The sequence below is a fragment of the Syngnathus leptorhynchus genome, chromosome 17, assembly GCF_054491065.1.
Source record: "Syngnathus leptorhynchus isolate UIUO chromosome 17, UIUO_Slep, whole genome shotgun sequence".
In the NCBI taxonomy this organism is placed as follows: Eukaryota; Metazoa; Chordata; class Actinopteri; order Syngnathiformes; family Syngnathidae; genus Syngnathus; species Syngnathus leptorhynchus.
In genome coordinates, this window is record NC_141211.1 from 3739513 (window position 1) to 3767510 (window position 27998).

At 45.4% G+C, this 27998-nt stretch overlaps 2 protein-coding genes across 7 annotated transcripts; one reads left to right on the forward strand and one right to left on the reverse strand.

The window, feature by feature from the left end:
• Positions 1 to 180: 180 nt before the first annotated feature.
• On the reverse strand, positions 181 to 27401 carry jade2 (jade family PHD finger 2). 6 transcript variants are annotated; one of them, XM_085936031.1, is made up of 16 exons: positions 26322 to 27401; positions 25510 to 25635; positions 25101 to 25389; positions 22282 to 22345; positions 21986 to 22077; positions 18175 to 18332; positions 11824 to 11969; positions 11477 to 11688; positions 11221 to 11388; positions 10484 to 10600; positions 10040 to 10375; positions 9796 to 9960; positions 6231 to 6348; positions 4641 to 4775; positions 4048 to 4193; positions 181 to 3962 (listed from the first exon to the last, which is right to left on the reverse strand). In XM_085936031.1, the coding sequence occupies exons 4-16, from the start codon at positions 22343 to 22345 to the stop codon at positions 3315 to 3317; spliced, it is 2505 nt and encodes an 834-aa protein (XP_085792157.1). In that variant the 5' UTR covers positions 25101 to 25389; positions 25510 to 25635; positions 26322 to 27401; the 3' UTR covers positions 181 to 3314. The 6 variants fall into 6 exon arrangements, with proteins under 6 accessions (XP_085792157.1, XP_085792155.1, XP_085792154.1 ...); XM_085936029.1 differs by having other exon boundaries at positions 25101 to 25635; XM_085936028.1 differs by lacking the exon at positions 26322 to 27401 and adding an exon at positions 25737 to 25808 and having other exon boundaries at positions 25101 to 25635.
• xtbd1 (XRN2 binding domain containing 1) lies at positions 26983 to 27987 on the forward strand. Its single transcript, XM_085936036.1, has 3 exons — positions 26983 to 27271; positions 27665 to 27770; positions 27857 to 27987. Exons 1-3 carry the CDS (start codon positions 27057 to 27059, stop codon positions 27860 to 27862), a joined length of 327 nt encoding a protein of 108 aa, XP_085792162.1. The 5' UTR covers positions 26983 to 27056; the 3' UTR covers positions 27863 to 27987.
• The last annotated feature ends 11 nt before the right edge of the window (positions 27988 to 27998 follow it).

Consider the following 27998-nt stretch of genomic DNA (forward strand, 5'->3'; position numbering starts at 1 on the left):
AGTCAAACTCACCATTTGACGACTTGGAGATAGCAAGAGTCACACTTTGAGTCACAACGTAAGATGTTTGAGTCACTGCATTCAATAAATATTGATTATTTTTTTTGTTTTCTATTATTTAACAGAAATATTGTGCTTGGACGAGTGCGGTGTGGAAGAAGACGAGTGCAAAGGTTGTGGGAGTACACAGAAAGCACTGCTTTTATTGGACCGGACCGGGTGGGGCGCCACCAGGTAAAAGGGATTTTGGGGGTGGATTTAGAGGGGAGTTGGGGTGGGGGTTGGCAGCCACGGTTAAGGCAACACACAAAGAGCATGCAGATATACAGTCACAGAGGAAGGACATCATCATATTGCTTGTCAAAGTCTCGCTCCAAACATCCAAATTGTACAAAAAGGAAGAAAATAGGCTTCTCGCGCTAAGGAAAAATACACGTTTTGTTTGTTTTTAAAGTTGTCCCTCCCTCCTACAAAGAAGACTAATACAAGAAAATAAATATAGCAAAACAAAATGCCAGAGAAAGATAAAAAATAATTTAAAATAGCTTTTTCTTCTTTTCATATATGTTCAATAGTTCTCTTTGCTATTCACAAATGGCACAACATTCTTTAGAAATAAAAAGAAGACAGAAGGATAAAACCCCTGCGACATTCATATTCATTTGTTGAACAAAAAAAAAAAGCTTTTGATGCAGCAGAGGATTGATTTTTTTTTTTAAGGATTCAGATTTGGATCTGGATTAAGTGCTGCTTTAAATGTTTAGTTGAGGTGCTTTCTTTTTCTGGTCAGAATCAGGTGATGAGTTTGTAAACTTAGTCCATGACCCCCCCCCCCCCCCAGGGTTTGGTTCATAAAAATTCCAAGTGCGCTGTAATGCGTCTCAACGCTGCCCTCCTTTCTTTTTTTGATGATTTAATACCCATGTGGACAAAAAATGCTGGGCTAAATTATGCCAGCAAATAACCAAATGCACATTATTCTTTTTATCTAAAAACGAGGCAGATAATACTACACGTTTATGATGACATGCTAAACCATCAAGTCTATAATGCGTCTAGTCTCTGTTTACATACTATTTGCTATGATGTCACCGAGTGGCTGATTTGGTTGGCTGAACCAAACCCGAGGGGAGGGGGACCAACTGGATTAAAGCAAACCAAAGGTTGTAATACTAAGTAAACAAATAAGCGCGTGAAATTCTTTGCTTTATAACCTGAACATTGTAGTTGATTAAAAGGTAAAAAAATATGCAAAAGCCAAAGGCAAACGAATTTGTAATAACACTTTGTGCCTCAAGAGGACAGGAGCGAGTCACTAGACCGGTTGTCTTAAATACAGTACAAGCTCGCAATGAGGTTAGCATCTCAACCTGGAATCGGCCAAAACGCTACCGATGAAGTTGAAATTGTGTATTCAGAAGTGCCATCAAATCATTTATCAGTCCACATATATTTTTCTCATTTCCCCTTCACGATTTAAATCTATTCTCCAAATGACTTTCTTCGAGCGATAGTGCTACCTGTTGAATGTGTTTTCATGTGGTCAGAGATTTCAGTTTTAAAAACAAGTGTCACATGACCAGAATCTCTTGATGAAAAAGAAATCGAAGTTATTTGAAAAAAGGTCGGAATATGATCTGAACGTCACAGGCAACAACAAATCCAAAGTAGCACACGACAGTTAGCTTAGCATCTACTCGACACAGGAGGCAAAGATCCCCTCTTGTCTACATTTGCCTAGGAAGCTAGTTTGCGAGGAAGGAGAGGGCGTGGCCGCCACACTGTAAATATTGTCTGATAGCGGTTTGTGTACACTGACAAGACATAATCACCGTGTCTTATCACTACTACGTGCTACGACCTTTGCTGTCTATACAGAAAACATCAAAAGTTGTCATTCTTGTTGCCAGCGGTAATATTCATAACAAAAGACTCTTGGAAGGAGCGCATACAGGAGTATTGGACATGGAGACATTAGGAATGCATACCGGAGCTTTAGGAACGCATACGGGAGTCTCAGGGGCACATCCAGGAGTTTTGTACGAACATAGGGAAGCATCAGGAACGCTTCGGGAACGTATACCATAGCTCCATAGCTGACGCCTGGTCGTATCATCAAACCCTGTTACACCAAACCTGCCTTAAATGAGTGTGTGATCAGTTCAGCAGTAACACGCCGTTTTTAAACATCGCGTCGGAATTGCAGAGCGACACAAAAAAAAAAAAATACGGGACGTAAAAATTGGGCCCACGCAGCTGATTGGCCTCGGCATTATGGTCGTATGACCATACCGAGTGCTCAGTAGTCGTCCAAAAAGTGGAAGTTTTCGACATACACGCGTCGCTTTCTTTATATATATATATATTCATATAGATACGTTAGCGGTTGCTAGCGGAATCGTTTAATTTTTATGCAAAAAAATAAAACATCAGTCAAGTTAGAGACATTATTTTAACCATTTTTCTTAAAACCCCTGAGATAACCACAGACGTCCTTCAATACAAAAACAGCAAAGTCTTCTTTGTTTTTTTTTCAATCGCACAAATTGTCGGACAAACTTGGTCGACATTACGTGGGAGTTTAGCCTCGTTAGCCTAGCCACGTTATCTATTGGCTAAAGTAAATGGAACAGGAAGTCGGACGTGCTAAATGCTGCCCTCTAGAGGCTGTTAACTGGCACTGCACAATGTTGAAAACACACCTCTGATGATAGGGCGTGAAAAATGGCAAAATATTGTCCGTACATCCTTTGTTCAGGCACTCTAAAATGATTAAGGTGACACATTCGCATTGATTGTTATAAATCGGATTGGGCGACAGCTGATTGGTCGGCGATTGTTTGGCGAGGAGTGGGGTCTTTGAGGGGAGGGGGGTGCGACAGAAGGCACAGAGTTTATTCCAGGCAAAGAAACGGAATTTTGAATAAGGAAGAATGTTTTCGTACGTTCTTATCTTTCTAACTCCGACTCTTCATCCACGTGGAAACGACCAAGCGTCTTTTTTTCGTAAACCAGCCAGTGCTAATAACACTATACTTGTGCTTTCCGACGCCATCTGCTATTCAAAGAATACCCTGAAACCAGCCTTGGTTACGCAATTTAGAAGAATGCCCCAAAGACTACAATAACGAAGTCTTTTAACGCGCAAAATTCGGATAAAAAAAAAAACAACGAACGCCTGTTTCCTATTTTCGATCGTTACCTAGCGGTGACAGGCGAGGAGGCTAGTGGCTACATTCAAAGAATGCTCAGGGCACAGGTGGAGAGAGTCGGCTAGCGAGAGCGCTAGCGTGTCTGCGATGCGTTCAGGGTCCTTAGGACGCCATGACGCTCCGCCTCAGCAGGTCCTCCTTCCCGGAATGCAACTGCGCCAGGCGGAGTTTACGTGCGTCGCCAGGGCGCGTGTCCAAGTCATCCTGCTCGCCGTCGGAAAAGTAACCGTCGCCGTAGAGCAAACGCTCGTCCTTGGGCTCGGACGCTGACCCTCCGCCGCCTCGCCCTCTAGATTTAACTTGGCGGGACATGCGCAGCCGTGGGGACGGCGCGACGGTCGGCAGCCTGGACGCGGCGCTTTTGCTGCCCCACGGCCCGCTGTCCTCAGAGATGTGGCAGGAGTCCATTTTGGAGATGGGCGGCTGCAGGTCGGAACTCCTGGTGTGGTGACGGTGGAGGTGGTGATGGTGGAGGACCCTGGAGGAACCTCGGGACCCCTTGCGAGCAGCGTGCTTTTCCTCCGTCCCTCTGCCCGCCCACGCGGCCTTTACGGCAGAGGCGCCGGAACCTGAGCCGGCGGATAGAAATGTCCGCTGCGGCGGCGGTGCGGTCCCAGAGGTGGCCGTGTGTCCGCGGGCCCGGGATTTGCAGCTGCCTCTGGATTTGCGACCCAGCTGGGGCGTCTTCCACGTGGACTCCATAGAGTTTTCCATCATCAGATTGAGCAAACTCTCTTCACCCTGCAGCAGCTGCAGGACAACCAGGAAAATTTAGCCTTGCATGGGTCAACTAATTATAATTCTGGGTGGGATCTAATTCTTTTTGGACTATCACCTGGTCGGAGAGCAGGCTGCCACTCTTGTCTCTATGCTGTGAACCCAGAGCCCACTTGGTGAGCATGTCGTCGGCCGTGATATGCACAGACTGAGCCAGCCAGCTGTCAAACAACGAGTTATCCAATGGGAAGGACTTGGACAAACCTACAGAGACAAAACACAGATGGAAAAGTGAAGTCTGTGTAAAAAAAAAAAAAATCAGGAACGATGTGCCGAGTAGGAACAGCAGGAGGTGCTGTTTGGGTGCCTGCGACACCGCTGAGCCTTCACACAAACTGCATACACGTAAACACACACACACACACACGTTTGTTTCCATGACGCAGCATGCCTCTGCAGGAGAGGCGAGGGAGGTGGAAAATTGAGCAGGAAGGTAAACACGCCACCGTGGACACGATGTGACGCATGTTTTTACACATACAAATATGAAAGCAATAATAATTGGCGGAATGACACAGATCCAGAGCCCCGCTTGGCCATTTTCAAATGATGGGTGCTAACAAGGACTCTCTGACACTCTGTTTATAAGCACTCGGACAATAATAGCGTTGGAGATAATTGATCAGTTTATAGTTGAGTCGTAAAATGTACCTATCTCCTTAAGCAGCGAGTCACTGTCTGACTTCCATCTTTCCTTTCCTTTGTCAGGACTATTCTTCCTCCTGCTCTCCTTCCCTGTACTCAGCTTTCCTCCTCCTCCGCCTCCACCTCCCTTCTGGGCTCTCTCTGCGGGGAGACACAATTATGTATGATAAAGGTATTTTGTTAGCTTCCCCTCCATGTTGGTTGTAAATATTCGGGTAAGTGCCTTTAGCATTGGCAAGCTAGTCATTGTTTTGTTATTATCACGCGTGATAAAAATCATGAGCCACATGCTGCTTCATCACGTCAAGACATTTTTTTTTCTTTTCATTTCCTCCATTGTGACCGTTTTTAATCTCCCGCAAACAAATTTTTGTCACCCATTTCATTTCCCTAATCAGATATTTCTTTTGGGCTTTTCAAGGACAAAAATGGAAGATCCCCCCCCCTGGAGCTTGTAATCTGCTCACACATCCAACTGCATCAGCAGTGCTTTCAAACACCATTTTACAAGCTTTTATGTGCATTATTTAAGGCCCTCTATCCTAGCACGTATAAATCAAAATTCTGAGGGCTTTCCTATCCTCCAAATAATGAGCAGACCTGCAAAAAAAAAAAAAGGACCACGATGTCATGCAGGGCAAACAATTTCAAGCTCATTCTGGCCATTCCTTGCAATACCTCTCCACTGAAGACTTTTGTTTTCTTTCAAACGTTGTTTACTCGCAGCACCTTTAATTCTTATTATTTATTCTGTAAAGACCTCTCACCTCTCTCTCGCTATGCGGGAGATACATGTTATGCACAGTGATAAATGACCTCGCTTTCCAGATGCGCTCAACTGCAGCATAAGTGTGTGTGTGTGTGTGTGTGTGTCCTACTTCGTACCTGAGCTCATTAGCTTTTCTTCCTCACTCCCTCCAGCCCTCTCCTTCCCTCACTCCCTCTCTTATCTTTACTCGGACTGCCATCCCATAAACCTTCCCAGCCCTCTTCTTGCTCATTTCGCCTGCCTTTGTCGTAGTTCGCCACACGCGCACGCACACCAATGTGCACACACGCACACATACTGGAGGCGAGAGTAGATCAGAGAGGGCAAAACTAACCGCTGTCAGCTTGTCACAGTTGGAATGTAAATGTGCTGCACTTCCTGCATAACAATACTCAAACTCATGCGTGTGTGTGTGTGTGTGTGTGTGTGTGTGTGTGTGTGTGTGTGTGTGTGTGTGTGTGTGTGTGTGTGTGTGTATGTCCTAGAAAACTGTGATAGTGGCCATTTTGTGTTGGATACCACCCCAGAAATTCAATAGGCCATTCCTGCTTTTGAATCACAGGTGCAAGGGTTGGAAAAAAATGTTATGCTCAAGAGCTTCAACTGCCAGGTTATTCGTAGGGTAAGAAAAAAAAAAAATAGATGTGCATATTTTGCAAACAAAGACGTTTGCATTGCTCATGACTTCAGTTTTGAAGAAGTCCAGCTGAGCTTTGTAAATGGTGGTAAAAGCTTGAAATGGAGGGCAAAGTCAACAAATAAAAATGGAGGGGACCGAAAAAGGAACCCTGGGGTACACCAAAAGGACAGATGAAGCTACTATTTACCTCCGGCCATGTCTTCCTCCAGCAGTTGTATTTGTAGATGGAAGATCTTCTCCTGGAGGTCGCACAGACTGTGCTTCATCTTCTCCCGCCGCGTTACCATGTAGCACAGGTTACGCACCTGGAAGCAGACGAATAGAAAAAACAAAAAAAACGTTTTAGTTAGCTTTGAAATGAGCATACTTGCAGCTAACACACCAAAAACTGGATACTGGCCAGTTGAATTGTATGACGCTAACTCGATTATTATGTGTCTCTGACCACATCTGTGTGTGTGTGTGTGTGTGTTGGCTGCAGGCTGACTGTTTATCTGCTGATCTTGATTGATCGGTCTACTCGGCCTATCTGGCCCGTCCTGAGCGAGGATGAAAATAGCTTCTCAACCGGGGACACAATGTGCGGAACCTGTCGTTGATTAGACGGCTAATGTGTGTCATTTCGCAAAACAGGATACATAACAAGAGGGTGGAGCACGAGGGGCAGTCATTTGTTTACTTTCAAACTTCCTTCTCACTCATTCTCTGCATCATCAAACTGTCATTTGTCAGCCCCCTGAAGACATTTGTGAAAATGAAGCCCCCTAAAGACCGGATCTGAGCCAAATTCAATTTAATAGACAAGCCTCAACGAGCAAACCAAACAGCGATACGAAGTCTGCCATTTTGATTCCGAGCGACTATTTTAGCCATTGCAACCGAATCATCTGCGCTGATCCCGAACCATCTAAATATCATCGCTATTGATCTCTAATTGGCCCGCTATCAGCGCAAGGACAGCCGGCGTTTGAGCAAAGATAGAACGTTCCCAACGGAGAACGGCGCCAGGGAGAAAATCAACAAGTCATTTGTCACTTGTTGAATCAGCCATTTGTCACACGGCCGCCACGTAAAAGCCGGACGTCATCACGTCAAGGCCCGTTTAAATGCCATCTGAATGCAGAGAGCACCTGGCTGACTCCGACTGCGTACATCGTGTAACGTAGTGACACGCTATCCGTGTCAAAGCCGTGCGTATGCTCGCCGCCACGTGTCCCCCGCCCCCATTGTCTTATCAAAGCCGTACGAATTTAGAGTTTGACTGTCCGTGAATTATTTATCTCCGCCGAGGCCGTGGAAACACACAAGCGGCAATAAATATTTATACGAAGCCTCATATTTATTTCATTGCGGTATCAGAGGGGCAGCTAGCGGGAAGGAGGTAGAAATAAAAACAGGTGAAAGACATTGATGAGGGTTACGATTCGTAGCCGTGCTGTAGTACGACACGTGTAAAGTAGGAAGGGAGGCAAAATAAAAAAATGTTCCACAAGCACTACAGGCTCACCTTATTATCACGGCGCAGCTTAAAATGCCGAAGGAGTGGCGGCGAGAACTATTACTAACCAGAGAATGTCATTTCTGGAGGAAAATTGTAAGAGCAGACACTCAAGTGAACTGATGGGCAATGAAATCAAATGAAATATGAATCTGAAATGGAAGACTTTTTTTTTTTTTTACCATTTTTTGGCAGTTGGAAATTGTGGAATACAAAAGTAAATGTGGGATTTGGAGAGCCAGGTTCTGAATGTTGACTGAATTTTGGGGATATTTTAAAAAAGTGCAGAGTATCAGTTAAGAAATGCGGAAGGGTGAGTTGAATTTCTAAAATGTCTGTCATGTTTGTGTTTTGGGGTCGAGGCTGCTCGCATTTTGGAATCCGTCCGACGGGGCGGGCCCCGCTTGCCGACCGCCTTGTGGCTTCTAAGTACTCTTGTGAGCTGTATTTGTGTGTGAGAGCAGGCTGAGTCATTGAATAGCCTTTTTTTTTTTTTTTCTTTCCTCACTTTGTCCTCCGCCTGAACCCGAGCAAGTTACATAAGACAGTTGATGGCAGACATGAAGACGTGAGATGGGCCTCACTAATACATTTACCCACCAGAGAAATCCACTCAATTGTCATCTGGCATCTCGTTCCCCACTCAGGTTTTTTTTGTGGCTAAAATACATCTTGGAAAAGTAGCCCTCCCTAGAGGCCTGTAAAAGGAATGAATTTCGTGTCGGACCTGGGGTTAGGAAATGGTCGTATCCATCTAACAACAGTAAATACCACAGAAAATATGAAGTATTATCAACCGTGACAATACCGAGGTGAATGAATATGAATGGCGTCCACCTAAGAGCAAGTTGAAATTGTCTCGGTAGCTGGCAGCCTAATAAAGAAATATGGTTAGTCGGCCAATGCACGACGCTTTGTTGTTAGCATGGCTTTTAGCATTAGCACTCGTAGGCCGCAAATGGCGGTAATCCTTCATTTTTTGAATCGTTTTGACAGTAGCCGGCGTTGCTTGCGACACCTGCAAGACTTAAGCAACCGCTCGGGAGCGAAATGCCCACTCGGCGAAAAAGCTCACCGATGCTTTCGGGGACATCAATTTGCTACGCTGGCAGCACTTCAAAGAGCGAGAGTGAAGCAAGTGGGGGTGTTTAATCCAGGGCGACATTAGCCCCCAGAAATTTATACGCACACACACACACGGATGATGAATGGAAGGGGATTTTTCAATTTGCCAACAAATACGAGTTGATTGGAAAACTCGCTTGTGCAACACACACACACACACACACACACACACACACACACACACACACACACACGTACATACACACAAACACGTGCATGCACACCCACACAGAAAAAAAGGAAGACACAATGCAAGACATGCAACACTTTCATCCTGACAGACGCTCTTCAGGGCAAATATTTTCCAAGGAAAGAAGGATGGCGAAAAAAAAAGATGACAAACTGAAGATTGCCACTTGTCAGGAGGTGGCATGAATTGATTTGGTAGTGAGCCTTTTCCATACTAGCGCAACGCTAACATTAGCGCTGGTACAAAAAAAAAAAAAAAAGCTTCTCATTGGCATTTGCTTTTTCGATTTGCAAAAGTGCAATAAAATTTAAATTGGAAATCTAAATTCTTGTAAAAAAAAAAATTACAAATCTGAGATTTTATCTTCAGTTAATAAAACAAGTAAAGCAGGACACGGCTATTAATTGATTTGATCACTATTGCACTTGTAATGGGGCTAGCTTGATGCTAACATTACCCACATTATTTAGATTTTGCAGAAAGTTTTTTCCCACCTTTTCAACGGACTTATCCGCCCCGGCGTTTATTCACATAAGGATTTCCCCCTCGACCGCCGTTACGTCGGCTCATATTGACGGAATAAACAACGTGAACGGCGTCGATAACGGGCGCTGGATCTCGGGAGAACTCCAGATGGCGAGGCCAGCGGTCAATAGATCGACTCTGACTCGCGGGCGACGTGACCGTGATGAACCCGAGCGGAGTTAATCTTCGCGACGGCGTGAAAGGAGACACTGGAGAGCACTTGTTGAAGTCTCGCCGCCTTCTGGGGAGCTATTGGGCACTTTATCACCATAAGAGGTAAGAAGGTGTTCGAGAAAAGATCGATAAAGAGTAAATCACCACTTGGGCACTCCTCAAATCTGAGGCTACTTGGCCGCCTGTAGAGGATGCCCCCCCCCCCCCCCCTTTTTTTTTTTCTCCTCCTGGTCCACTCACCCTCTCCAAGTCTTGTCGGAGGTGCGTGAAAAGCTTGAGTCTTCGGTAGAGGACGTCCTGCTCCTGCTGGGCCAGGTTGTCCACCTCGTCTCGTTTTAGAGTCACCAGAGGTTGGTTGAAGTTGGCCTTCCTTTTCAGTTTCCAGAACTGGTACAGGAAGTCCACCTTAGGGAGGAATGTTTTCACAGCATTGAGCCACACGTTTGAGTTCCATGAGGTGGTTTTCGACAAGATCAGGTAGTACCTGCGTGACAGGCAGCGCCATGCTCTCCGCCACTTCGCCGGGGTCCACCAGTCGGTAGAACTCATCCTCCAGTTCTTGGAGCTTCTGCTTCCGCTGGCTCACCTTGTCCCGCTCCAGCTGGTCCCGCTCGGCCCTCTCGGACACACTGTACGGTAGCAGACGGGATTCCGGGAGCTCGGGCGCCCGCTCGGGTCGGGCCGTTCCGCCGGCGCTGTGCTCCAGACAGAAAGACTTGAAGCGGACTTCGTCGTTCTCGGCCAGGATGGTCCTCATCTCCAGACCGTGGTCGAAGGCGCACGTCACGTGGAAGGCCACAATACACGAGGGCATGGAACACTGTCAGGGGGAGAAGAACCTTATCAATTAGCTTTCAGGTCTGAACTTATTTTTGCGGGTGTGCTCATGCCTACCAAATTTGCTAGCAAAGAACGAAGACAGCAGTACCTGTATGCATGTTCCGGTGTGCTCTCGACACAGGCTGCAGGACAGAGCCCATCGGCTGGCGGGGATGTGGGACACCTTAGTGATGGGCTCCATCTTCTCCGGACAACCTATACTCACCTAGCGCACACATTTTGGAGCAATTCAAAACACCACTTTGCGTTTCATCCTAATGCTGCATTGCTGTTGTTGTTTTCCCTCGTTTGTTACTGTGCCCATCCATGACAGACGATTGCTCGCTGCCGCGACTAATTGATCCGTCGGCTAATTGACCCTGAAGTGTCACGCACATCAACACACACACACTGGCACAAATGGAGGGAAGTTACCCAGAGGCTCTACTGTTTGTGTGTTTCTTTCCCAGCAGGAAAACAGGAAAAAACTCATAAAAGTTGCATTGATAGAGATGATAGAGGCAAAGCTCGTGTGTGCGTTCAAGTGAGACCCATTGTAGAATTGTAGGCTGCTACACACAACGCTGCAGGGGGTGTATCATTTGAAAGCTCGACACACACACACACAAGCAAACACCCCCCCCCCCCACCCCGACACGCACACACTCTTCCAGCAGCTTCCACACAAATGGGCCAAAACATCGACTTGTGACGATGCACACAAATAAACACACTTGAAGCGAATCTATCCAAAGGGAGACTAAGGGTCACTGCAGCACTGCAATGGTACAGCACAATAACAAGCTAGGCTAACATTAGCATGTGAGCAATAACAGCGAGCCTCACCTCGGGTATCCATAAGGCACAGCTGACGTGGACCCACTTGGTTCCACTGCGGGTGGGTTTGAGGGCGCCGCCCCGCTTGGGGCACAGCAGACACTTGGGCTGCACGCCCAGGGCGCACGTCCGACAAAGCCAGTTGCCCTGCGGGACCTTCAGTATGCCGTAGCAGGCCTGCAAAACAGTCAGCAAGCCAAGCTAATCAATGCTAGCGAAAGGTTAAACTGTAACGTTTGTATTTCGTAAACATCAAAAGTGAGACCTGGTGCACGCAAACGTTGCACTTGTCGCAGAAGACCATCTCATTGCCGTCCTCGCCCTCGGGTGAGCGGCAGACGTCGCAAACCACGTCCTCGTCGTACTCGATGCCCAGGCCTTCCTCTGCCTCGATGGCCTGCTGCATCTTCTCCTCGCACACCCGCTCCAGCTCGACCAGAACGCGCTCCATCGTCAGCTCTGTCAGCTCGGGCATCGCTGATGGGGTGGGATAGCGGCTAACGTTAACATCTTAAAGCTAGCTTACGTCAATAAATTCTTCACATCATGACAAGATGTTTGTTTCTCCTTCCTCACTGTAATAAAATGACCAAGATAACAGCGGGCACTCACCCATCTGCGCAAATTCTTGGTTGACGAGTTCCAGCCAAGCCACGTCTGTGTCGTCCAAGTCGTAGCAGCCATACGCTTGGCCGGGAAGAGGCAAAGGGTCCACGTCGCCCTCGTTGGACGTTCTACTTGGTGACTCTGGCAGTAACCTGTGCCCCCCAAAAAAAAAAATCTCAACCGTTCAATGGCTTGCTTCAAATTTGTAGCGATGACACAATAATTGAAGGACAAGTCCATCTTTGACGGGCCGATGGAAATGGCCACAATGACCAAAATAGCCACTTTAAGTCAAAATGGCAGACTTTGTGTGTATTTCCTGGCACGGGATCACCAGACTGTGTTTGTGGGTCACGTCGGGAAATTCCTCCGGGTACTGTCTACTCTCCAGCGCTTCCAGACTAAAACGTCTCGACAGTCAACGAGAGAGGGAAATGGGGTCGGGAACTCTGCGTGACCCACTAGCCCTCGACTGACATTAAAGTCATGTGACGCAACAATCACAACAGCAAAATAAAAAAATGCATACAGTTCAATTAGTTACCGCCTTACAAAAATGTGAAAACAACCAAAACAAAACACTTTGCACTACATTTAATATTTCACATTTCAAGGAACTGAGTGTAATGTCTATACTTAAATCAACTTAGCTCGATTTGTTTACCCACAGAAAGTCAATCGGACCAGTGAGCGATGAGAGTGGTATTAAAATGTGCTTTTACAGCTTCTTTTATTATCTGAAAGAAACAGACTGCTTTGATCTATTTCAGTACGAGATTATAATTAAATAACACGGCAAATAGATAGCACACTGGGTACACACACACACACACACACACACACACAAACACAAGCAGGGAGATGAGACAATGGTCTGTTATGTAAGGTGCAAAGCAGCTTGAGTGTCTCATTTCAGCAGTGTGTTATTGAAGTGTGTGTGTGTGTGTGTGTTTGCATGTTCTTTTAGAAGACATTTAAGAGCACCATGTCCATTAGAAATGTGAGTCTTTCTATTCAATCTGTCACTTTCATTGCTTTCATGACTCACCTCCCACATAATCATCACCAAGGCCACACTATATACGGCACACACACACGCAGGCAGCGTTACATAATCGTAAAAAAAATAAATAAAAGGCACTTTTTTTCTTCTATTGTGCAAGGTGGCAGATGTGACAAAGAACTGGAAAGAGACGCCATTGCATTAACGATATGAATACATTTGTAGTCTTTGTGTGCAAGGTGGCGGCGGTTATCATACGAGAGTAGCAAGCCGACTTTTTACCTCCTTGTAAAACAATCATCTTTTGTCAACTCGCAAGTGTTGACATAGGAGACGTCTTCCCAGCGTGGGCTGGGCTCGTCTGACCCTCAAGAGAATTTCGACACACGCATAAGAATGTCCGACTGATGGAGTTAAGGGTGGGGGGGAAAAAAAAGAGGAAATTTGACATTTTAAGCAAAGCAGAAGGTGCAAAAGTATTTTTTTTTTTTTTATAAACGTGCTCTTATTAAATTACGGCTTCATTAAAAGCAAATAAAGTTGCGCGCAAGCAAATGGTCAAAAATGCACATTGCGAAAGAAAGAGCGCAATTAGAAGATGCCTCCGCCAGACGCAGACGTGACCTCAGAGGAAAGGCATGCACACAAAACAGTGAAACATGTGAAGAACACCACAAAAAAGCGCCGCTAAATTACCACACTGAAAACTAGTGGGTTAACTCAACCCCCACCCCCCCATTCTTTAACTTTAAGAAAATTAAGATATAACTGAAAAAATCTCTTGACAAAGGTTAAGTTGGTTAATTTTAAAAAATGCATTGTGCTAGAAAAAAAAAATTAAATCAGTGTAAATAATAAATCATCTATGATCAAAATTCCAACAGTAATTGCAGAATATTTCAACTCTAATCCCTTCCCCCCCAAAAATTTATGACACCATAAAAAAAAAAAAAAAAAGTCATGTTGGCACTGGAAAATATTTGATCAACATCATAAGTGTGTGTGTGTGTGTGTGTGTGTGTGTGTGTGTGTGTGTGTGTGTGTGTGTGTCATTCTTGGAATAACTCTGCCACAGTCTGTCTGAGAAAACTGCGATTCCCCTTTCTTTCCCATAATCCCCCCATTATACGCAAAGCTTTCACACCAGTACACTCTCTCCCGCTGTGTGTGTGCCAAGAGACACGTTCTCTGTTCCCACACGAGCATGCAAACCGAAGCAGGCTATATGTAGTAAGAAACATACTGTATATTACGTGAGCCCTTACAGCATGATACAGCAATGTACAGTATTAAGGCTGCAGTCTTTTTCTGGACACACGGGGGCGGTAAGAAACAAGAGCGATGCTTGGAGTTCAACGTTGACTTATCCTCAAAGGAACACTATTGCTATTTTCTTAAAATATTCATTTATTTCGAAATATAACACATTGTCTTTTAAAATGACTTTTTTTTCCTTTCTAAATATTACAACTTTATTTTGGAAATAAAAACAACTCATATTTGAATTTCCAGTGAGCTGCCATTTTGTCTGCTTGAGATGCCAGGAAAGCAAGCCTGTTGTCATGGATATGAGAGCGACTTATTAACACCTTTGCTCTAGAGGAGCCGCAGCCTGTACAAATAATCTTTGACAAAAGGGATGAGGAGGAAATCCAAAAGGGGGCGGGGGGGGGGGCAGGAGGGAATGCGGGCACCGTTTGGGCAAACAAGTCCGGTGGGAATGTTTTCATTCATATCTTTCGCTCGGCTAGTTGAGGAATGAGACGCAGTGGGAGGAGTGCGCTCTAATAGTTTTGCTGCGTCCAGAGATGAAGGCGTAGCATTTGGATAGGCTCGAGTAACAGAGGGCAACTGCAGCCAAGTGGAGAATGTGGAGTGATCAACTGGACAACTACAGGGGTGAGACAGGCTAAACTAGCATAGCCAAGAATAGATTGAAGGCCACGGGGGGAGAGCGCAAACAAGCAACAGGGCAAGCCAATATATCCAAAGGGAGACTAAGGGCAGCTACAGCCAAGTGGGGGACAACAGGTTAGGTATGTGAAGGAGGACTGGTTAGGCTCAAGTACATCAACATGCTTTGTTTGTCATTTCCAGCCGTCTATCTTCAAATACGACAATATTGCAGTGCTACTCAAGTGTGTTTGTCCTTCAAAAGATGATCAAGGATCCTGAGAGAGATGGAGAGCCCATTATTAAAGGTACTCAAGACACAATTCCTGGTTGGGATGATGTCACCACACACTTGTGTGTGTGTGTGTGTGTGTGTGTGTGTAAATTGCTTTTATGGCCCACTATGGGAAGGGAATGAGTCATGCTGTTGTTCCAGGAACCAATACAATATGTATGTGTATGGATGCGGTGACGCACAAACATTTACACACAAAAGGCGTCACCATTAGCGGCAAACGTTCTGGAGCGACTTTGTTTTTATTTCGAAAAAGAGACCGGCGATGTTGGTTGGAGTTCATACATTACCCTTGGGAAAGTTCAGCTTCAAACCAAAATGTTTGACTTCCTGTGACACCATATTGGACATATTTTTGTTCTGCTGCAGATTTTTTTTTTTTTTTTTGGTGTTCACTTATGTGTCAGCCCGGATGTGGTAGGAACCACCATGATGGGTGGAGGGTGAGAAAAAAATAAATAAATCATGAAAAACAACATTTCAGGCCACGCAATGTTCTCAACTACCCAGAATGCAACAGTCGCTCTCCGTTAAGTGACAGGCAGGTTTGTCTCAGGAGATTTTGTGGCTTCCCTCGGGCCTGCTGACTCGGCGAACATCCCCGTAAGATGAAAAAAAAAAATGCCGCAGCTAATAAAATCTAGCGAGCTTTGATTTTTTTTTTCCTTTGATGCCACGTGGAAATTTAAAAGACGCTATTTGTAAAGTAAAAGTCGACCCAGCGTGCGTGACAAAGCGTCGAGGACCGCCATCTTTGGATACTAGCTGCCTCTTTTGCTAAAGTATCAAACAACAAGAAGAGAGGAGTCGGATGAAAATAAATTTGGGGTGCAAGCGGTCAAAGTGGCGTCGTTAATCCCTCCTCAACGATCCTCTGCTGCTCGCCGTCGACCGAAGTCGTGGCGGGCAGAAGACATTGCCCTTCTCTGACTGGACGACATCCAACCAATCAAGGCAGCCAGTTGGAGCGTTCCGACTGGCTGGCTGGCCGACCTCGACGGAATGACAAGCAAAGCTGGACGCGCAGACGGCAATCGTGTCCAAAGAGTGACTCAGACTCCCGAGCTAAACCCGTTCACCTTTTCTTTTCTTTTTTTTTTCCTTGGACGGAACCGTATCCAAACAACCTGGAGATAAGTCCCTCGATGAAGCCTGATCAGCTTTGGCACCGGGCTCCAACTTTTCGGGAAGCGCTTGATAAATGATGGCGTGAAGAAAACAAGTCAATTCCGTCGGTTCGCGACCCCACCGCTGCGGTTCTGGCGACGACCGAGTTACGTGTTTCTAAACCGCATCTCGTCTCTTTTGTGGTCTTCTTCGAACTGGGATGAATTCATCCCGAACTTTAGAGACATGTTAGCCGCCTGCGGATGCGCAGCATTCTTTCCACCCCCTCTTCAAAGTGAAAGCAAAAACCACAAGTGGAAGACGCTCCGGGCCGTGAACCCGCCGACGTTTTAGAGAAGTCGGCACGTGATTACACAACAAGCCGGAGACTAAATCCAAAACTGGAAGTCCAGGAAAAAAGCTTATTGTGTGAGGACAGGATGCGGGTAATGACTAATACGCAGCCTCTACCAGGGGTCAGAGGTCAATCTGTCCAGTAAGAAGGACGCCGAAAGAGCTCAGTAAGAAGAACGTCAGATAGAAGCCAGACAACTTTTTCTTCATGATACATTTTTTTAATTATATAATTTATTATCTAACCTATAAATAAATAATATAACTTCTACTTGTGCGGCAGTCAGAAAATGTCAGAAGCTTAGCGTGCGATAAATTAAAGGCTTTTTCTTTTTTTTTTTAATGACCAAATATGACTGAGGTGAAAAAGGAGCGTTTGTGACTCAAAAGTAACCACGAGACATGGAAACTATGAGTCGGATGGCATCTGTGCTCGTTAACACTGTAATGTGATAGAGATCTTACAAAAAAAAAAAAAAACTCAGTTTCATCTTTGAGGGATTTTCATGAGTTGCGGCGCAAATAAGCAAATGACACTGTAAAAAAACAGCAGCTGCGATGGCTCCTGAAGGCATCGCCACTCATTTCAACCCTTTCATTTTGACTTTGGTGCACGCACTTCTGTTGCCTTCTGACCTTTTACTTGACACGGATGACTTTACAAACGTGTCACTTACAGCAACGTATAGAAAATATTTTGTAAAATGTTGAAGTGCTGAAAGCAGAACAAATGAAAGCTACACTTTTTTTTCCCCCTCTATTGCTCACACTGTAGTCAAGCCTGAGGCGCTGACATATTTTCCTCCTATTTTTTTTTCTCATGATGAATAATGACATCATGACTAAAAATTGTTGGAGTGAAGAAAAAAAAGAAAGGGGCTGCAGGCGCGTCCAGATTTGACAAAACACTCGTCTTCCTTTTTCTCTCTCTCTGGCTTCACTTTTTATTCCAGGCTTACAGGTTGCAGCCAAGATGAATAAATCCGCCAATAAATCCGTAATAATGTGTTTGGGTGAAAATTTGACAATAATAAAGTGAGACAAAATGTGTAATATTATGAGTAAATAAAGTTGGAATTTAAATTAGTTTTTAAGAAAACAAATTCTAAAAAGACTAAAGTGGCTCCTGGGTTTACGTATAACGGCTACAGCGCCACCCACTGCTCTGGCATGCTCACTACATCAGCACAGTTGAGTGATGATTTCCAAGCGGCAAAGGACGGATGCAGAGGAGTGACAAACGCTGAATGAAAGACAAAAAACGAGAGTATGTCCAATCACGCTGTGCCGTTTGTGTTATCTTGGCGCCCTCCGTTATGCACAACATCAAAGGGTCGCCTTCATTCACGCCGGCTTATCTGGACCATGTGTCTTTTCTTGACAATCTGCTTCTCCGTCGCTGCCTATGGACGCACATCCATCTGCTCGCTCGCTTGTTTGCGTGCGTCCGAGTGAGATATGAGCCCATTACAAAGTGTAAACACTCAGCAAGACACATTTATCTCTTTCCGTGTTCGCCGCACAAACGATCGAGCGCAACGACGTCTCGTCAACTATCGACTGCTTTTTGCGCTCGGGGATCAACACAATAGAGACGCACACATGAGCAGACAAAAATAAACAGGCTCGGAAAAGACACAGCAAGTCGGCCATTTTTTAGGACTGTTTCTGCTCCCAGCCTTTTTATGTAGCATGTTGGTTTTACCTGACCAGCGGCTGCGGGATGGCCTCCAGGTTGGCGGGCACCTGCACTCCTTTCTCCCACTCTTGCCTCCAAGGGTCCGACAACACATAAAAGTCGTCCGGGCCCAGCTGCGCAGAGTCGGGAAGCTTCATGGCCGTGATGAAATCGGTGCGAAACACCTGAAACAGAAATTTGCTGTTATTTTCAACCACGCTTGGGGGCAAGATCCGGCAGAAGCTACTTTTAACTTGTTAAGTTTTAAGGGTGCAAAAAAAAAAAAAAAAAGTTGATTGTATTTATTATTTATTCTTAATCAATGGTAACAGCCTCCCCCAAAAAATCGATATCAGACACAGTAGAAGCTTTCAACTAAAGCGGCCCAGACTTGACACTGAATATGTCAGTTTGCGAGTAAATCGAGACGACATCATCATTAGTTCAGCTTGTGACATTTTTTTTTTTTTTTGCTTGGCGGTGCGCCTAGAGATCTATGCCTTGGCTCAACAAAGATTGAGAAACATCGCTCCGAGCGATACAAGTCTTACAAGCTTTCCAAACTAAAGCTCATTATGACTTAACGTGATGTCATCATTGCTCAGCTGACCGCAAAATTGCGACAAGGCAATGATTACAACAAACAACTTCTGCATTTCGGACTCTGTGTGTGTGCCTGCAGTGAGGTAGAAGGTGACATTTAAAGCCAGGAAGTCCACTTTCACATCCATGCACACCATACTGAAACTAGGTAACACACCTACATAGACACATGCTTTTTGACAACTCACACAATTTATATGCATGTGTGTGCGTGCGTATGTTCCACTCGCGCTGACTTTACGCAGCTGAGTCACTTTCCCACAGAGGACAGTGACAAAGTGCTTTTAAAGGGCAGCTGACATCACACACCACAAACACCCACATACGTTTAATATTGGGGGGGGGGGGGAACAACAACTTTGACATACAGCACATTAGGTAATTAATTTTAATGTCTGTCTGGGGTAATAAGGGAGTGCTGTTATTGTAGCCATGCATCTCTGCCAATAGGGGGAGTCTACGAATGGCTTGGACCGACACACAAAAATGACTCCAAATTGTTTACATTTTGTAGCTATCAGAGAACATTTCTAAGATAAGTTGAAGGAAATTATGTCTAAACTGCCGTATTCAAACCTAAATGTCGATTTCCTAAATTGTTGGAGATTGCTTCTTGAGAATATTTTTGTGAGTCTACTCGTGATAGACATGTCTACCAAATTTCATGTTGCAAATGTTCTCCAGAGCCAATTGGGGAATTCATTTTCGGCAGGATGAAGGCGCCTGGCCAAATCTTCTTATGGCATTATTGGAAAGGATGCAGAAGCATCATCGTCATGGCGACCCAACACATCGTCATAGCAGATGTCGCCACTCAGACGGAGGAGGCTAATTTTAGCGCGGGGAGCTTGGAAGGTCAACAAGAGGAATGTGATGAAAACGATATTATCAACTATAAAAATGCACAACGCGGTATCGTGCAGCTGTCTTACTTTGTTTTGGAACCCTACCCCTTGCTCCCAACTCGAATCCGTTTTTTTATTTGGCTCCTTTTAGCCTGAATAAAACGAGTCAAACTCAAGATGGCGGCTGCTACTTTGACTTCTATCCTCCCCGGGACGTAAAATAAAAACAGTCAATGGATACAAAACAGCCGCCAAAGAAACGTGAATGGGATTTCCTCCTCAGATTTCCTGCCACTGGCGCTAGCTCGTTAGCGACGCAGTGAGAAACGTTCAAAGAAAGGAAAATAAAAGTCCGCAGATGTTTCACAAGCTCAAAAGCAAAACCGAGAATGTGCTCGCAAATGGATTCCGCACCTGTGACGACGTGGTTGCACATTTACCGTCACGTTTCAAATCTTTATTTTAAAACCTCGTGTGTTTGAAAGCCAGACTTGCAGAGCCTATTTCGGGAAAAGCTCGGCCACCAGGTGAGAAGGTATGAATATGAAGAAAAGTGGCGCACGAGCGTAAGGCGGCAAACATGTTCTGAAAACCTACAAAGAAAAAAAGTGGGTCACTGACACGCCAGAGAATGAAGGAGACTGTCGAGACCCCCCCCAAAAGCCCCCGCCCTGCCCCATCCTTCTTCTTCTCTCACTACTTTGGGAGCGTGGTGTAAATAGACCAACGTGCTAACAAATGTCTGCGAGGAAGATGTGACCCACTTTTGGAAAGCAATGCTTTAAAAAAAAACAAAAATCGATACGCGAGCGGCGTTCCGAACATGCCGCCATCATAGACGACACACACACACACACACACACACACACACACACACACACACACACACACACACACACACACACACACACACACACACACACACACACACACACACACACACACACACACACACACACACACACACACACACACACACACACACACACACACACACACACACACACACACACACACACACGTGGCAAAAGTGTATTCACGTGTGTGTGCCTGTGGCTCCAGCCAAGCAGCTTTTAGTTAATGGAGTAAAAATACAGATGTTTTACACACACATCCAGACATTCCTGTTGCTGTGATCTTCAGGTCGCTATGGCGTTGCACATTCGTTTCAACCAGACAATAATGAGCGAGAACAGATGCTAGCCAGCTAGCTCACGCACGCCAAACAAATAATACATATGGTCTTGGCAGTTCTTACCAAGATGGTAAACAAGTTTGCTTCGTCAATAATAAGAAAGTTTTGTTGCTAGGCAGATTTCTGTTTCGACCTCTAATCATGATAAAACTTTGAAATTGTACGGGAAAACCCAAGATCAGATTACAAAACGTACTTTGAAACACTATTGACAAATAACTTTGTGTGTGTGTCCGAGGGTGATGTTGCCGCCGTGTTTTGACAAGTGTCAACGCTTCCTACGAGCAAGCAAGACCAGCTTGAATGAGGCCAATTTGCACACACAAACAAATGCACGCACGCACACACCGGAAGTTGTCGTACAGTCTTATGATGCACACATTCTCTTTTTTTTTTTTTATTGTAAACGCTGCCAGTAAAGAAGCGGCCATTGCCTTCCTGTTAGTGTCCCAAACGGACTTCATCAAAGCAGCGAGGCGGTTGGCCTTCGAGGAAAGACTCCAAAGGAAGAGCAATTTATAGACACGCGGCTATTCGTTTAACTTGTGTGTGTGTGTGTGCATGTTTGTTTGTGTGTGTGTGTGTGCTAATTTGAAACCCAAACAACACTTCCAAAATAATTTATTTCCACCCATGCAAATCTGACTCAAACCTAGCTTAGAGCAGATGAGCTTAGCGTAGAAACTCCTTGTTGCTTTGAGTTATTTTTATGAATTGGTCTCCTTCAACCAGGAGGAATTTGCAAGCCACAAAGCGTCCTTCGCGGCAACCATTTTTTCCACTTCTTACACCAGGGTAGTCATTTGAGAATCCTCGTGGACCGCTCAAGGCGACCGCTCACGGCGGCCGCTCGAAGCGACCACTCATGCAAACCTGCCACTTTTCCCCACCGCACCGTGCCGGCCATTCAAGCTGCGTCGGGAGACCGATGTATTGACTTTGGACACAGCAGGCTGATCGAGTTTAACATAAGTGTGCTTAAAGCCCTAATTTGAAACACTAAGCTAGGCTTGAAACCTGACTCGGAAACTGTAACCCATCCTTGAAACCATGATTGGAAATATTAACTCTGGCACGAAAGGCAAACATGTTAGTTTGAAATTTTTAATTGGAACCCCATGCAAGGCTCACTCAGCCTTAAAACCCGACTCACGCTTGACAAGATCATTTGTAACGCTAACTTTTTGTCCCTTACCTCGGAATGCTTCTTGTGCTGATGTCGTACCCACGTGATGCTGGTGGCCGCGGCCGCGTTCTTGGACGACCTGGACCACGACGTCACCTGACCTGCAATAAAGAGAAAAAAAAAAAAACATGAGCTAATGCTGAGAATAAGGACCCCAAAAAAATCCTCCAACACACACATCACACAAACAGGTGGCAACCGCTTAGCAATTAGCACAGGTAGCTAAGAGTGTATATGTATAAACAAATAGCACCTAAAGATACAAACAATGTGTTTTGTGCATCATGTATGTCCAACATACTTACTGTCGGTGGTGTCCGAGTCGTTGCTGCTGGTCGAATATTTCCTCCTCTTTGTCTCGCTCTCCATCTACCAGGACAAAAACCAAGAAGAAGGGGGGGGGGGGGGGGGGGGGAAATCTGTGAGATGAACAAGTCCGCAATGAAAATACAACAAATCAATTAATTTGTGAGCGACTTGCTTATGATCATTTTATCATTTTATTCATTATTGATAGATATATGAATATATATTTTTATTCATGGGACCATTAATTAATGAACTGTATGTGAATTTTCATCCATTTGATTTTACATGCTGTTTGTTACACACACACAACACTGACGCACAGTGTGCAGGAACATGCGCACGCGCACACACAAGGACACAAAGTAAGAGCTACGGTCGTCATGGGATACTATTACTGACAAATGCGTCCATGATAAACACATTAACTAACTTCCTGGCAAATGCACAACCAACTACACAAGACTGGCTGTGTGCCTCGGAACACAAACACACACACACACACACACACACACACACACACACACACACACACACACACACACACACACACACACACACACACACACACACACACACACACACACACACACACACACACACACACACACACACACACACACACACACACACACACACACACACACACACACACACGCAGAAGGCAGAGGTCAGTCACTTTGCTGGAGAATCTTTGCATATAAATTGCTTCATAACGCCGCCTTGCCATCCTGGTTTTCACCTTCACCTGTCCCTCATCCCTCACGCTCTCACTCTAGTATTTGGACAGTGTCCACTGGAAGAGGTGGTGACGGAGGCAAAGCTCGAGCCAGGGAGGCGGAACTAACTACAAGTGTTATAAGAGAACAACAAAAAAATTCATTATTTCTTGATGATGTGATTTTGATTTGGTCAAACTTCAGAATTGAACCCAAATAAAGTCCTTATCATAACCAGGCTAACTTTGAAACGCTAATCATAATTTCAAATCCCTGCACGTGGCTTGCAAATGATTTTCTCTGCAGAAAAACGGAAATGTACACTGTGTACAATCGTGAGAACCTCCCCCTCCCCTTTCCTCTTCATCCTCTGTCTGTCATCGCACCACGTGGTGGTCCTTACCCCCCTTTTCAACCAATCGCAGCTCAACACTCACTCACACATACACGCACATGTACACTTCATACACACGTGTACACTGTATGTACACATGTGTGTCACATGACGATGGAGGCACGAGGGATGAAGAGATGAACGCCTGTAAACAACATCCTGCCACATAGGACGCCCCCCCCCCCCCCCCCCCCCCCGTGAAGTACACACACATTGACGCACACACATCATGACTCATCTCCGGTTTCGGACTCGGCGGGAGGAGGGCGTCTGCACGTGTGAGCGTTTGAAGCGTGTTTGAGTGAATGTGTGCAATGTGATGATGGGAAAAGGGGGATTTGGTGTTGGGAGAGCGGTTGGGGGGGTTGACGAGATGGGGAGGGGGGTTGTGTCACAAATGGGACCATTTAACAAGCCTCCTGACGACTGTGCTTTAATTGATTCAAGAAGGAGCGAGTGTGAACACCATCAAGTCGTGCTGACAGAATGCACCTCCATCCCCAAGGCGCAAAAACTCTCATTTGGACAGCCACCAAAATGTCCACACTGGAAAGCCGAAGCCAGTCTGGAAAGCCTACTTTGAAAGGCATTTTTTGAAAACCACAAATAATTGCAAAGACCTATTTTGAAAATTCAACCTGCTTTTGAAAGCCTAACCTGGCCCACCAGCCACATGCTGCGCACCCCTTCTTTGCCTGCACATCCTTGCTCTGTATTAACTATCAAATCCACACATTCAAATCCATTTGCCACTGGGATGGACGCTTTGGAGCAGCTGTTGCGCTTTTGACATGGAAAAGGAGCTGCAGTCACTTCCACACAAGAACTGGAAGTAAATATACACGACCCCCCCCCCCGACCCCCTCCAACACCTCCCTCCTCTTCCTCCAAAGCCTGCTCGATCTGCACAGCACGAAGCGGCAGCAGCAGCAGCAGCATCGCCAGCGGGAGGAGGAGGTGGGGGTAGAGGGGTTGTTCTAATTCCTAGATACGTGTGTGTTTGTGTGTCCTAGTGTGTGTGGTGGCGTGCTCTGCCTTCCTAAAAGCAGAACTGCACCCCCCCCCCCTCCTTTATGCAAAGGAACCTGCAATTCCTCTGAGAGCTGTGAAGGTGCACTTCTCAAACAAATCCACTACAACGCGCATGCGCACTGCATCCGCCTCACTATTCGGCAAGTTTGGTGTTGCACGCCGCTGCGAATCTTGCACAATTAAGTGCCATTACGCACCCCCCCCCCAAAAAAATACACTTGTCACCACGCGCATGCGCACTATCAACATGTAGTTTTTCCTATTGGAAGGATTTACTTCACATGCACTACAGCAGGATGCCATCAGAAACACCAAACTGCCACCGCCGCTCATGACGTCACGTGTACACAATATTACTGTACATTTAGTATTGCATCAGAACCATTGATGTGAACATCACACCGGATTTCACGACTGTACTTGTGCATTTTATGTGACTGTAAAATTAGAATTTCATTCGCTAAGGGGTGTGTTTACCTTTTGCTGCTGGGGGGGTCAAACGCGCCTGCGCACTACCAACGTGCATTTCCTCTTTAAATATGTTACTTCCATCACACACACCTTCACACACGTACTAAGGATGCCAAAGTACTGCATCCGAACCACAAATGTTATTATATTTGTATGCTATATGAATAACTATAAAACAGTGCCATAATAAAGCGATGTTTACCTTGTTCTGCTGGGGAGGGCGTCCCACCGATCAGGAGACCATCGGGATCCAAGCACATGTAAATGTTCCTCTGGCTTAACTTCCACGTTGGGTTGACAGGAGTCTTCCCCCTCCCACCCACCTTGACAGTTGAGAAAAAAAATCCAGGAAATCCAAAGAAAATGAAAACAAAAAAATCGGGGGGAAAAGTGAGATGGAGAAGCTCCAGGTCACGGAGCCGAGGGGCCGGGGTGTCGCCGCCGCCGTTCAGTGCGCGCCGAGCGGCTTGCAGGGTACGACATGCTGCTTACTGGAAACAATCATGTCGCATTTTTTTTTTTTTGCAAGAAAATACACCAGCGTCCAAAAATGGATGGGGAAAAACCGATGTCTCTAAAAATATTGCAGTTTGTTTCGCAAGCCCCCCCACCTCTTTGCTTCTTCCAAAACACACTACCACCTCCTCCTCGTCCCTCTCTGGCCGGCTGCACGGTGCTGGACGCGGTTGTGCACAAGACGAACGTTCCCCTCCGTTCGGCAGCCCTGCACGCTCCTCCTTAAAAAAAAAAAGAGTGAGGGACTAAACAAATGTGGAAGAGGAAAAGAGCGGTGCAGCTTTAGCTTGAAAACTCTTTTGGCGCCATATTTATGGCGTACTTTGAATTGAGCAGCACGGTTGTTGCACTTCCTCGTTGCGCCGACGCTGAGGTGTGAGCGCTCTCTACAGGTCAGTGACGGTATTGTAACAAGCCTGTAGTCAGTCACGTCATCGTGTACAGGATTGAGGAACAAAATGTACAAATGCTTTTTTGCGTATTATAATTCAGTGTTGAATCGATGACAAACAAGAATAAATTTTTGACCCCCAAAAAATATTTATTTAATGGATGGATGTAAGTATGTGCTCATTTGTGCCACTCCAAAACTTAACAAATGGTCCATATTTATTTATTTCACAATTTCAAAAGTGTTGCACTCATTTTCATTCATTCATCATTTTGTAATAAGCGTCTGTGCACACAAAAAAAACACACAACATGAATAAAAACAGCTTAATATTGTTGGAATTTATTTCTAATTTAACATGAACTCAAGTTACTAATCTGACTCCAATTTGTGACCTTACCCAACTGCCACTCATCCAACAATATGCGCGCTCGTTCTGCAATAGAAAGGTATCAGGAAGCCGGCATTTTCACACACGAGTGGATTTATTCCTAACACACAAATCTAATACATCACCTGGGTCCCGGGTCCCTCTCAATACACCTCTGTACGCCTCTGTTGCCACCAGCAGACGTACTCTACATCCGAGTTGCCCAGCCATTAGTTATACTACACAATATGCAAATGGCACATCAACAAAGGCATTCTGTCATTATTCTATTTGCTATGTGTAAACTGCAGTTAACTTTAGCTTGCTCTCATTGGTCTTTCTTCTCCTGCAGAATCACTTGCTCGCTCCTCCTGGTTGTAGTTTTCCTTCCAGGGTCACCAGTTGTTATCTACCAGCTGGCCCTGTGGGTATCTTGTCCTCCTTGCTGCTCCTGGGTTATCTTTTGTTCTGGAACTCAGACGTCCTTGCACCACATATCTTGTTTTGTCTCCACCGTCACACACTCAGCACTTTACAGTTTCATACTCTCATACACAGGATGTCTAATGAACTACTTTAAGATCAAACTCTTATGTTCCTTCAATATAAATGTGTGGGTGGCCACCTAAGTGTGCACGTGTTCGTGTAACGCCCCCCCCACACACGCTTTATCAATATATTGTAGTACCCAGTCCCACCGCTGTATGTTGATGTGTACCAAAGCCCCGTCATCGACATCTTGTAGTACCCATTCCCACCGCCGTATGACGCTGTGTACCAAAGTGCAAAGGAGAAAACGACATGTGGGTTACTCTTACCAAACCGGAAACTATCTGCCTTGTTTAGAAGCGAGTGCATGCTCGCAAGGAGTCTGCACCAAAATGTCGGGCTCGGACGAGGACAATTCTATCACGAAAAACGCTGATGCGGTCAAACGTCTGGAGAGGTTCAGGGGACACTCGGAGAGCGACAAGCACTGGGTGCCCAGGAGGGAGTTTATACTACGGAATAAAAAAAATTATAAGGGCAAGCTGCTGAGGGATCGTCTACTTTCATTGTCAATGGTGTGGGCCAACAATCTCTTCCTCGGCTGCAGGTACACAAGTCACGTTGTATTCCTAACGATAACACAACATCTGTACAGTCTAACGTGTTTGTGGTGACCATTTTTAATCACGGCCGAGAGCTCGCTACTGCCCCCTCTGCCTGAGAATATAATGGCTACGAAAAAAGTTCGCGTCAGTTTTGTAACTTATCTGAACTGCTTACTCTTAATAAATCATGACTAACGACTACAAAACGTTCTAAAATGTTTGATATAAGTCCTTTGGTGGCTTCCACGTCGACTATTACAAAGTCTTTGTTGCTCTACTCCTAACGATGCGACATCGTCAACTCGCTACTGCCCTCTATGGTTTGTGTAAGGAACAGCATGGCGCCTCGGCATTAAATGCAATGAATATATGTATATATTTATTTTTTTGGGCAGATATAGCGCGGAGATCCTCGACAAAGTGAAAGAAATGGCCGAGGGCATCGAGGTGGAGGACGCACCAGTCTTCGTGACAAGAGATGATCTTATAAGGAAGAATCAGGTAGTGCCTTGCCTGCGTATCAAAATACCTCATACATATATAATGTAGTGTATCTGCTGACTCGAGTATTCTTCTACTGTGTTTAGAATTAGAGGCAGATGATGGATCCCTCTTGTTCTGAATATACAAGCTGTGCTTGTGACCACATTTGTCATCTTTTCCATTTTTTTGTAAAAAAAACCAACATTAAAGCATAATGCCAACAATGTTAACATCACACTGTTGTAG